We start from the raw sequence: 11,083 nt of genomic DNA, 5'->3' as shown, positions 1-11,083 counted from the left end.
ATCATTCGATTCCACGCTCGGCTGGCCACGTTCTGGAGAAAGTCTGCCCAGCCAAATGTTACGATATGGAAAAACGAGGTTCTAGCCCAATTTTTCAAGGGGAAATTGGTGTCAAAGTCGACCGGTTTGTCTCTTTACTTTTGATATTTCACGGTGGAGGGAACGACGACGACAGTTTTGCGCCACTGAGTGAGAAATTAGAAAAACTGAAAAAGACATTGACTTATTTCGATGTTGTAAATTCGATGGAAAAAAAGAGAAATCTGTCGTGTCACGAGAGCGCCGCCCCAGCTCGTTATCCCGTTATAACCTTTCGCCGCAACGCTAATATAAAATGGAGGACTCGAGATCTCGCATTATGCACAGAATGTCGTGGTGGCAATGCACGATGAACTCATCGTGACTCCTTTGTTTTTGAGCACGACAGAGAACGTGTTTGGGTTGTTTTCTTTTTTTTTATTTTATTGTTGTTGTTTGTTGTTTGTTCAGAAATTAAAAGTGGGGCACCAGGCCAAAATAGATTGGTGGCCACCTATCGGCAATGGCCGTTACTTTTACATTCACCCACACACACACATAATAGACCTCTGCTCACTTCTCTTTGATGGCTTCGTCGTGTGTCTTTTGCCATGATTAGATAGAGCATTTCTCGTTAGAAAAGAACTCTGTGGCGAGTAATAGCATTAAAGTCTTGATGGTTTATTTCTTGCCCATCGTTACGATAAATTTGTTGACGCATTTTTGACGAGACCAAAGCGTCTGCTTGTCATTTCGTCGTTCATGTTTGACACAGAAGCGACCAAGTCGAGTCCTCTCTCTTCTGTTCTGCAGGTTGTATAACAACAACAGTTCCAGCGGAATGTAACAAAACAAACACTCGGTCAAGAGCATTGACAAATTGATGATCCTCAAAGGATTTCCGAAGCACGCCACTAGGCTCAAGGGTGAGTCATTGTGTCACTTGATGACTATTATTATTATTATTCCACCAAAAACAACTAACCAGCCCTTTTGTTCGCACTCCTGGGTGTTGTTGTTGACTCTCCACCACAGTTTATACCCAACGAAGAAGCTGAATAATTTTTTTGAAGATGAACGAGCAATTTCTTGTTTTGTGGAGTGTGTCAAGCCCAAAATGGGAGAGGTGTACCCAACTGGTGTAGAGAGAAAGAGCGAGGAGAAAGTAGCTTTTACTGGGGGACGTTTTAACCCACTTTCCTTAACCAGTCGCAGCCCACTGGTTCACTTTTCAGCATTTTTAGATTCTTAGCTTGGCTTGCAGAAATAAAAGGGAGGAAGGCAGTGAGAAACTAGGGGTTTCTATTCACTTCTTGTGCTGTGGGACATGTTACTTATTCAGTTTTCTCCTCTGTTCTCATTGCAACAGAAAGACAACAACCTGGGCTCCAATAGATTGCCAGTTGCTTTTCTGCCATCCACCAGTCAGGATCTGTCCTACCCACCCTTGCCTCATGCCAAAGGAGCAGCATCAACTCTGGATCTTCATTCGCTGATTATTATGTGCCAGTGAACTTTGCCACTCGTGGTTATCCTCCTGTGAATCTGTTTTTATTTGTGTTTGTGTCTATTTCTCCCCCCTACAAACATCATCTGAAAATCAAGTCACACACAACCCCACACTGCTGCAAAGATGAAGCCTGGTCTACCTGCCTCAGTCTCGCCCGCCGAGTACCAGTGGTAAATTATTTTGATTTTCTCTCCAATCATTTCACATTGTGTGTTAATTACTCGGAGAAAAAGTCCTTTGTAAAACGAACGTGGTCCCCCCCTCGAGGATATTTACGTCAGTGTACCAGTAGGTCAGCCCAGCAGTTGTTTTGCATGCAGCACAATGCGCCCAGCAAAGTCCTCAATAGCGAGGAAAACAGGTTTTGCTTTCAAACCCGCTGGCGGCTATATATCTCGAGCTGGCCTGGATTTTAAATGTCGTGACGGGGGCTCCATTACCAACACAACCCGCAGCTCACTGACGAAGGGGGAAATGCTTTTGTTGTTTTTGTTTTGTTTTGTTTGCGCTTCCGGGTGAAAACTGGATATCCCTTTCTTCCGTTTTCTCCAGGAAATGTCAATGCGCCCATTATGTATATCCTGACGATTAAGTTCTCCCTTTTCTAATTGTTTTAACCTTTTTTTCTTTTCTACTTGGCAGGGCGTACTCGATCGTCGATTCGTCACGAGTTTCCACTTTCCTCATTTCCATCTTGCTCATCGTCTACGGGAGTTTCAGGTATGCCGTCTCTAACCTGTTTTTGAATATTTCAACGCCAATGTTTGAACTTTGAAAAGCCTCTCCACCGCAGTGGCGTGAATGTTTAATTTGGGTGTTTTTGTCTCTTATTGATTTCAGATCGCTGAATCTGGAACAAGAAGCTCAAACCAAACAGTTGGAAAAGGACAAGGAACGGGCCACTTTGACGGGCATCACGACGCCGTCGGTCCCATCAGAACCCAGTATTTATAGCTGTAAATATTCAAGCAGCAACCGCCTTGATTCACTGACGTTGTTATTCTTTCGCTCAGATGTCCAGACGTTGGATACCATGCAAGCGCTCTGCCTGCCGCTGGGCGCTTCCGTTTCCCTGCTCGTCATGTTCTTCTTCTTCGACTCGATGCAGCTCCTCTTCGCCGTCTGCACGGCCAGTGAGTCTCCCCTTCTTTTTTCTCTTTCTCTTTTCTCCCTGGATCGATAAAATGAGCAAGACTGCGGGCTGGTCGCCAACAGTCGTTATTTTCTCTTTTTATACATTGTTTCTAATCTCATTTTTATTACGCAGTTATCGCCACGGTAGCTCTGGCATTCCTATTACTTCCCATGTGTCAGTATCTCAGCCGACCGTGCACTTCTGGAACAAAGTATGTGGTGCCAAATCAAAACATTCTGATTTGTCGTAACTTTTAAAGATGAATTTCTTTTTTTTTCTTTCTTTTTTTGGGGTTGCAGTAAAATCTCATTTGGCATCTGCGGCCGTTTCACTGGGGCCGAGCTACTTTCCTTCAGCATGGCCCTGACTATTGTCTGCGTTTGGATTCTCACCGGCCATTGGCTCTTGATGGACGGTATGAAACGAAGGCGATTTCTCTCTCTCACGGACATTCGTTTTTTTATTGCAATCATTCATTTCCTTACGGTTTGTTTTCTCTCTCTCTTGCCTTCCAGCCATGGGAATGGGTTTGTGTGTGGCGTTCATCGCTTTCGTCCGATTGCCCAGCCTCAAAGTGTCGACGCTCTTGCTGACTGGCCTCCTCGTCTACGACGTTTTCTGGGTCTTTTTCTCCTCGTACATTTTCAACGCCAACGTTATGGTCAAAGTGGCCACCCGGCCGGCCGACAATCCCGTCGGTGTCATGGCCAAGAAGTTCCACTTTGCTTCTGGGATGGCCCGAGACGCCCCGAAACTTTCGCTGCCCGGCAAACTCGTCTTCCCCAGCATGCATAACGTCGGCCACTTTTCGATGCTGGGCCTGGGCGACATCGTCATGCCCGGCTTGCTCCTGTGCTTCGTTCTACGCTACGACGCGTACAAGAAGTCGCAATTGCTCCACTCGGCCGAGACGGGAGTCCCCCCGCCAAACCACTTCAACCGAATCACGTACTTCCATTGCTCGCTGATTGGCTACTTCCTCGGATTGCTGACAGCCACCGTTTCGTCCGAGTTCTTCAAAGCCGCCCAGCCCGCGTTGTTGTACCTGGTGCCATTCACGCTACTGCCGCTCCTCGTCATGGCTTATCTCAAGGTACGAAAGAACTTCACTTAAAAAATAAGATTAAATTACATTTTATTATTTTTTTTTAAATCCAGGGTGATTTGAGGCGGATGTGGGACGAACCGTTTATTGCGCCTCCGCAACCCAAGCAGCTGCATGTCTAGATAAGCAAAACAAACAAAAAAAGACTCTAAAGATACTATATTATATTATACACATCTTGATTAGTTATGAATATTTAGGTTACATAGCATCTGCATCCCCTTCAAAAATAATATCCCTGTTGTGTGTGTGCGTGTTACAATACGTAGGCGAGAGAAAACTAACCGGCGATTTTCATTTCGGCTAGTGCCGGAATTTTTTTTTTTTTCCGTTTGCTTTGAGAAAAAAACAAAACAATTCCGGCACGGATGAACGACCGAGCTTTCAATTTTTTTTTTTTTTAGAAAGAGAGGTGTGTACATCCATAAAAGATTAGAGAAAGGGAGGAGTTGTTTTCTGGAATTTAAAAAAAAAAAAAAAATAATTATTTGTTTGGGGATATCGCGGACTCCTAGTCAAAAGCCCAGCCGCCGGACCGACGCGTGTCTTTCGATTCAAGTGAAAACTACAAAACGTAAAAAAAAAAATTTTGTCCTCTCCCTATTACGCAAAAACAAGAAATTTCGCCACACATTAAACTGACATGACTAAACTTACCATCCCCTCCATTTTTTTTTTATAAACTCTCTCTCTCTCTCAAAATGAAAGAACGAACAAAAATCTACTTTTCATTGCAAAGTCCGAATCCGGACGGCGCCACTCAAATAAGATTTCAATAAGTAATTGCCGCAAACAAAAATTTTCTTTTCCGTAAATGTGCATAAATTATAAAAGTAGAAGAAGAAATCGGCGACGTCTTTTTTTTAAATCCCGATTACTTATTGATAACGTGTTTGTTTATTTTCAAAAACATTTTCTTTTTTTTTTAACAAAAAAAAAAGCAGAAGATTTCGTGTAAGACGTTATTATACTCGTGTGTGATGTTTGTATTTTCATTTTTTCTGGTACCTACCCCCCCCCCCCCTCAACACAAATGTGTTTCTGTCACTGGACCACAATCAACAGCTCTTTTTTTAATTTTCAGTTTCTAGTAAAGTAGAAAAATGATCATATTTCGCATGTTTTTTCAACATCGTCTGTTTTCTCTTCTTCTTTATTTCGACTGAACACTATTTTGAAGATAATGTAGACATTTCCCTTCGATACGACAAGTCCCCCCATTTCTTTTTATTTCTATGGTTTTATTTGCCCCAGAATATGGAAATATAAAATTAATTGTCTTTAAAAAAAGAAAAATGGACTAAATTTAACCCCCCCGTTTTGTAGCCATTCAAATTTTCCAGGGTTCACAAGTCGATGGTCGTCAAGTTCCTGGCCGAGGCGGATTCAACCGAAATGGAGTACCAGACCTTCTTCGATCGGAGGTAACTGTAATGGTTGTCGAACTCGACCACATCTACACAAGAGAGAAGAAATCGATTACAAGAGAATCGGGACAACTAAATTGATGATGACAACAACTTACAGACACCCGTTTCTTCGCAGTGGATTTCTCCTTCTTCGGCCGCCATGTCGCAATCGACCCGTTCGTGCGGGACCACCGGGATCAATTCGCCGCCTTGTTTGCGATACACGGCGAAAGCGATGTCACTATCTTCCGAATGGAAATCCCACTTGAGGATGGCGCCAACTTGGTCGACTTTGAATTCCAAATGTTCTTTGCTCCCGCTCGAAATGCTCAGCGATTTCTTATTGGCCGTGTCTGGTTTGCCGCTAAAGTAGTAGGACTTTGGTACTTCGCCGCCCATGTTGACCATCGTGATGCAGTTGGGATTTCCATCGGGATCGGTCAGAGTGCCTCCGTAGGAGACGGGCAACTCTTCCGCAATCACGTCAGCCAAAATGGCAGCCTTCCACTGTTTAGCATCGTGACTGAAGATTTGAATTTTGCTCCTGGTTCGTTCATGCAGAAACGGTTTGATCATGTTGAAGAGGATGGAAAAGATTTTCGGAGCTGCAGGAAAATGTTCGTTAACGGGTTAGCAGTTAACTGGTTATGCAACACGAACGACAAAGTTATACCATTGACGATGAAAACACGGTAGAGAAGTTCCGGATAATTGGCCTCGTAAACTTGAATGATTTTAACGGCAGAGTCCATGGCTACACAGAAAATGGAATCAGGATTTTTCAAAATTGATTGTAATGATCCAGGTGAAACTGACCTTGCTTGTTGGTGACGTGTTGCATGGAAAAACCTTCCATGTCGAAAATGATGGTGGATTGCACAACGGCGTCGGCATTGCGCTTGTATTTTTCAAGATTGGCGTTGACTCTGGCGATGCTGGATTCCACCAGGTAAACGACGTACATGACGTAATCCTTCTTCCTTGTCGAGCGCAGAATGCCCTTCATGTCCGACATTCCGTAGCGAACGACCCACACTGTCAAATTCAATTTTCATATGATTTAGCTGCTGTAGTTGTAATTTTAAAAAATTTTATTCGTTCTAACTAGGATTGTGGAGTTTGTCACGGCCGACCAGACCGGCAGAGAAGTACTTTTTCAACACTTCAGGAGGATTGAATTCTTCTCGAATGTGGTCGATCCTGTGTTGGCGGCGCCATTCCAGCGTCTAGTCGTCGTCCGAGAAGCCAGTGAATTATGAGGTATCAGATCATCAGTTATCTTAGTCAAACCAAATGTGAGTTTCAATTTTTAAGCTATCGCTTTCACTTACGGTACGAAGCATTTTTTCCGCTTTGGGAATGTCGAAGCCTCGAGCTAGAAAAATAGATTACAATTAAGGTAGTACTGTAATGAGAAAATTGAAAGATTTCAAGCGATGTATTATTATTACCGACGAGCCATCGTACAAGGTAGCTGTCGTCCGAGTCTGGTAGTTGACAGTCCTTAACGGCCTCACGAAACTGCCAGTAAAAAGAACATTAGCAAATGTTTGATTAATGGTGGCCAAACAGTGACATGGCAGATTCTGATTCTGAACGAAGTGGGAACAGAGACTAAGTCGCCAAGGTAAATAAGATTAACTCTCTCGCTCAGCTGTTATCATTTTTTGTTTGTGTTTGTGTACATACAAATTGTGCCCGCTATAATAGTCTGGTTTATAAGGGGATACAAAAATGTTTGTAGCTGCAGTTCTTTCTTAATGTAACCAAAATCTAAAAGCTTTTTAAATTAAAGTTGCAGCGGATGAATTATTAATCAACTGGCGGAGATGCATGGACGATTTTATGGAACTTGCCGCGCCTTTCTCTTCTCTTAGTAAATAACGGATCCGGTCGAGCGAATCCTTTAGAAAACTTTTACGACTTCTTTTTACTTAATCTGATAACGCAATAAAATACTTCAGAGGAGAAAGCGAAAAAAAAAAAAGAAACGATTGAAAAGAAATCGGAATCTTGTGCAGAACACACCCCAGGAGATTCAAAATAATTCTGGCAATAGTTACTTAAATGAATCTTTTCTCGATCAAAACACTTAAGTGGGTAACGAATCAATTCGACCTCGATTTGATTTTGAAATTTAGAAATCTAGACGAACCTGTTTTCCTATTGGCATACTCCATAATTGACCGTATTGCGTACATCAAGTTAATTTGTCGAAAAAATGTCGAAACCTGAAATGGGAAAACATGTACCTGTTTCAAAATAGCTTTTTGGCTATCGCTGAACTGATTGAGATCCATCTCGTGAGTGGGACACAGCCGTGACTGATTAAAAGGTGAATAAAGGAACCTTTTTTTAAACTTGCACACTTAGTCCATGTTTTTTTATTTATTTTCTATCATCAACGATACGTAAGCGTGTGCGATGTTTAGCCTTCTAGTCGAGATTAGATTAGACGTACTCCTTCGTCTGGTGAGTCTGAAATAACAAATATGTCCGACTGGTTTATTCACGACTTTTGTCCGACCTGATGTGACAGCGAGACCAGCCTCCTCCCATTCCGCCTCTGGTCGGGAAAACGTCATAAAGCTATCGAAAGAAGATTATAAATTGTATTATCCGTTGTATCTTCGATAACCTTGTGTCTGTTTTTTTTTTCTTGAAGGATTATTTACCTTTCCCATTTTTTATATTGAAAAAATGACCGCCAAACATATTCACGATACTTTTTTTTAAACCCCCCACACAATTTATTTCCCGTCCGACATTATTGAAAAACAAAGAACTAATTGTCTTAATTCTTCGGGCTATAACAATTTGAGCATTTAAATTCTTGACAGAAATTTTTTTTTTACAGATTTATTAGTCACGGGCTATCCAAGTCGGTGCCGTTCACCCTAGCCGTAGCCGATTCCACTTTGATCGAGTACCAAATCTTCTTTGAGCGGAGGTAACTGAAATTATTGTCAAACTCGACAACATCTAAAAACAAATCAAAGAAATCGATGCGAAAGATGATAATAATAGAACAGCTGATGCTTACAGTTAATACTTACAGACACCGGTGTCATCACATTGGAGTTCCCCTTCTTCGGTCGACATGTCGCAATCAACTCGATCGAAATGAACGATCGGGATCAATTCACCGTCTTGTTTCTTATACAAAGCAAATGCAATGTCGCCTTCTTCTGTATGGAAATCCCATCTGGAATTTTTAAATTGAGGAAATCAGATGAGGTCGCTGTTCTCTATGGAATTAATTGAACCAAATGAAATATATAATTTACTTGAGGACGTCGCCAGCTCTTTTCACTTGGAATTCCAAATGCTCCTTGGATCCGTTGGCAACCGTCAACGGCGTCTTATTGGTCGTGTCAGATTTGCCACTGAAATAATAAGATTTTGGAACTACTCCGCCCATGTTAACCTGCGTTTCATTTAAAAGGCAAATTTTATAGTTGAATGTATGAAATTTTATAAGTTATGAAACTGGACTTGCCAATGTAGCGCAGTTTGGATTTCCATCGGGATCGGTCTTTTTCCCACCGTAACAAGCAGGTAACTCTTCAGCATCAATTTCCGTCAGAAGTGCCGCTTTCCATTGTTTGATATCGTGATTGAATATTTGAATCTTGTTCCTCGTCCTCTCGTTCAAAAACGGTTTGATCATGGAAAACCCAATGGCAAATATTGTCGGTGCTGTTTGCAATATCGTCAAAATATTTAAAAACGGATTAAAAATGATTGATATTGAATCGTACCGTTGATGACAAACACACGGTGGAGATATTCGGGATAGTTGGCCTCGTAGACTTGGATTAGTTTGATGGCCGATTCCATAGCTGCGCATAAAAAAATCGATACAATTAGTACAGATCCTTATTTCAGTTTTTTTTTAAATCGTCGTTGTCTGCTCCCTCTCATAGAGGTCTATCCTGTGAACGTCTTTGTTTAGTTTGCTAACCCTTCCTCAACTCTTTCTTCAGCTATTGGCCCTTTGGTGCTCAAATTGGCAGTCTAGGCTGTTCTTTCTTTAGACTACGTCTGCATCCACGGGTGCTTAAAAAACGCCCATTCCGATTAATTGTGATTGAATAACTCTGTCTCGCCAACAATTTGCGTAACTAATTCAAGTGTCTAACAAACATTGAATCGATTTTGGAAACATATTTAGTTACTATAGTTAGAAAATCGAATGACTATTAGTGCCACCTAATTATGTTCTACCTTGCTTGTTGGTGATGTGTTGCATTGTGAACCCTTCCATGTCGAAGATGATGGTGGACTGCACTATGGCGTCGGGAGAGCGCCGGTACGTTTCGGGATTGGACTTCACCAGCCAGATGCTGCTCTCGACCAGGTGGATAACTTTCATGACGTAATCTCTCTTCTTAGTTGAACGTAGAATTCCTTTCATGTCCGTCTTTCCGTACCGAACGAGCCATACTGAAATAATGTTGTATCATTATATCGTATGATCTGTATCACGTGAACATTTTTAAGAAAAATCTTACGAGGGTTGAAAGATTTGTCCCGACCGACGAAACCAGCGGGAAAGTACTTTGACAACACTTCCGGTTCCTTGAGCTCTTCCCGAAGCGCATCGATTTTGAATTTGCGACGCCATTCTATCGACTTAAAAAAAAACAAACAAATGTAATTTCACTTTAGATTCAGGAGATTACGTTCTTGCTCTTACATTCCGTAGCATTTTCTCCGCTTTGGCCAAATCGAAATCACGGGCTGTAACAGACAATAGAGAATTAAAACTTTGAATCCCGTCGATCAGTGATAACTTGTTGAATTAAATACCGATGAGCCAACGTATAAGGTAGACATCTTCCGAATCGGGAAGTTGGCAGTCGTTTAACGCTTCTCGGAACTAGAAAACAACAAAACAAACGTGAGAGTCAACATCGCGCTCAGCATTCGAATCAAATCGTATCGCAAAACAACACGGTCGGAGAACTTGCAGGTAGAAAAGCCTTTTGCCAATTCTCCCTCCAGGCATGTAGTATCGATACCTTAAAATGGCGAGTATACTTTCCCGTTAGCCGCTCTAACTTGCCTTCCTTATTTGTCTAATTATCGCTATCGTAGGGGGGAAATAAGAAAGCGTAAAGTTTAAAGAGCTCAGCTTCAGGAAATTGAACATTCCTATTTCCTGTGGGTATGCGGGGAGAAACTTTTGATATAAAAGAAAGTGGACGGAAGAAATTTCAACCGATTTCAACCCCAAATGCGGTCAGAATTTTGATGTAGGAATTCCACCCAGCCAGTCAAGCAAGCAGCGGTAGCACACAGACCGCGCTGTGAATTCTTAAACAATAACCCACCGACCATTTTTGATAGCGTTCTTTTTTTTGTCGTCTACGCACCTGTCCACGTGTGTGTGAGAAGACGACGCAGACAGACTCACAAAATGCCAAAATGTTGGTCAAATGAAGAAAGACGACGGGTAAACTTACCTGTTTTAAAACAGCTTTTTGTTTCTCGTTGAATTGGTTGAGATCCATGGTGTGAGGGACGACACTGAGTCACCTGCGTCAATTTGAAGTGCCAAACGGTTAATATGCGACCCGTTTCCTCCACTGTTTGTTTCTATTCTCATACGACTACAGAGATGGAACTTTCCCCTCCCTCTATCTAGTTTTAGGAGACCCATAGGCCATAGCCGAAGGATTGGAAAGCAAATGAGACCATCTATCGGTACCTGTGCGAGTTTGTTTACGAAATCTAGAGCTTTTTGAAGGCTATAAATATTGATTGAATCGAACTATGCGCGTTATCCTCCGCGGAGTCGAGATAAGCTTTTGACTGTGTCGTTTGTCCTAAATCGACAGGGTTAGCAACTCAATTCTATGTCGTAAGAAAGGGTAATTTTTCGACGTTGTATACCGGGAAAA

At 42.1% G+C, this 11,083-nt stretch overlaps 3 protein-coding genes and 1 long non-coding RNA gene across 7 annotated transcripts; 2 read left to right on the top strand and 2 right to left on the bottom strand.

Annotated features, from left to right (window-relative positions):
• The first annotated feature begins 358 nt into the window (after window positions 1–358).
• LOC124207371 (signal peptide peptidase-like 3) lies at window positions 359–3,904 on the top strand. Of its 4 annotated transcripts, none has more exons than XM_046604786.1 (9): window positions 359–944; window positions 1,388–1,698; window positions 2,171–2,248; window positions 2,369–2,472; window positions 2,542–2,661; window positions 2,796–2,874; window positions 2,963–3,078; window positions 3,179–3,756; window positions 3,822–3,904. In XM_046604786.1, exons 2-9 carry the CDS (start codon window positions 1,652–1,654, stop codon window positions 3,888–3,890), a joined length of 1,191 nt encoding a protein of 396 aa, XP_046460742.1. In that variant the 5' UTR covers window positions 359–944; window positions 1,388–1,651; the 3' UTR covers window positions 3,891–3,904. The 4 variants fall into 4 exon arrangements, with proteins under 4 accessions (XP_046460742.1, XP_046460743.1, XP_046460741.1 ...); XM_046604787.1 differs by having other exon boundaries at window positions 361–944; window positions 1,392–1,698; XM_046604785.1 differs by having other exon boundaries at window positions 568–944; window positions 1,392–1,698; window positions 2,369–2,661.
• Window positions 3,905–4,903: 999 nt separating this feature from the next.
• LOC124207376 (SEC14-like protein 2) lies at window positions 4,904–7,674 on the bottom strand. Its single transcript, XM_046604793.1, has 8 exons — window positions 7,430–7,674; window positions 6,629–6,698; window positions 6,509–6,552; window positions 6,283–6,403; window positions 5,994–6,212; window positions 5,851–5,931; window positions 5,294–5,782; window positions 4,904–5,224 (listed from the first exon to the last, which is right to left on the bottom strand). The coding sequence occupies exons 1-8, from the start codon at window positions 7,475–7,477 to the stop codon at window positions 5,115–5,117; spliced, it is 1,182 nt and encodes a 393-aa protein (XP_046460749.1). The 5' UTR covers window positions 7,478–7,674; the 3' UTR covers window positions 4,904–5,114.
• Window positions 6,305–8,131, top strand: LOC124207383. The gene is made up of 2 exons (XR_006879930.1): window positions 6,305–6,437; window positions 8,035–8,131. It is a non-coding gene; the product is annotated as an uncharacterized LOC124207383 (long non-coding RNA).
• LOC124207375 (SEC14-like protein 2) lies at window positions 7,904–10,828 on the bottom strand. The gene is made up of 10 exons (XM_046604792.1): window positions 10,646–10,828; window positions 9,990–10,059; window positions 9,877–9,920; window positions 9,692–9,812; window positions 9,405–9,623; window positions 8,939–9,019; window positions 8,677–8,876; window positions 8,465–8,604; window positions 8,234–8,382; window positions 7,904–8,159 (listed from the first exon to the last, which is right to left on the bottom strand). Exons 1-10 carry the CDS (start codon window positions 10,691–10,693, stop codon window positions 8,044–8,046), a joined length of 1,188 nt encoding a protein of 395 aa, XP_046460748.1. The 5' UTR covers window positions 10,694–10,828; the 3' UTR covers window positions 7,904–8,043.
• Window positions 10,829–11,083: the final 255 nt, after the last annotated feature.

The sequence above is a fragment of the Daphnia pulex genome, chromosome 11, assembly GCF_021134715.1.
Source record: "Daphnia pulex isolate KAP4 chromosome 11, ASM2113471v1".
Taxonomy (NCBI): domain Eukaryota; kingdom Metazoa; phylum Arthropoda; class Branchiopoda; order Diplostraca; family Daphniidae; genus Daphnia; species Daphnia pulex.
The sequence above is the reverse complement of the archived record's forward strand: the minus strand, read 5'-3'. Positions and strand labels throughout refer to the sequence as shown.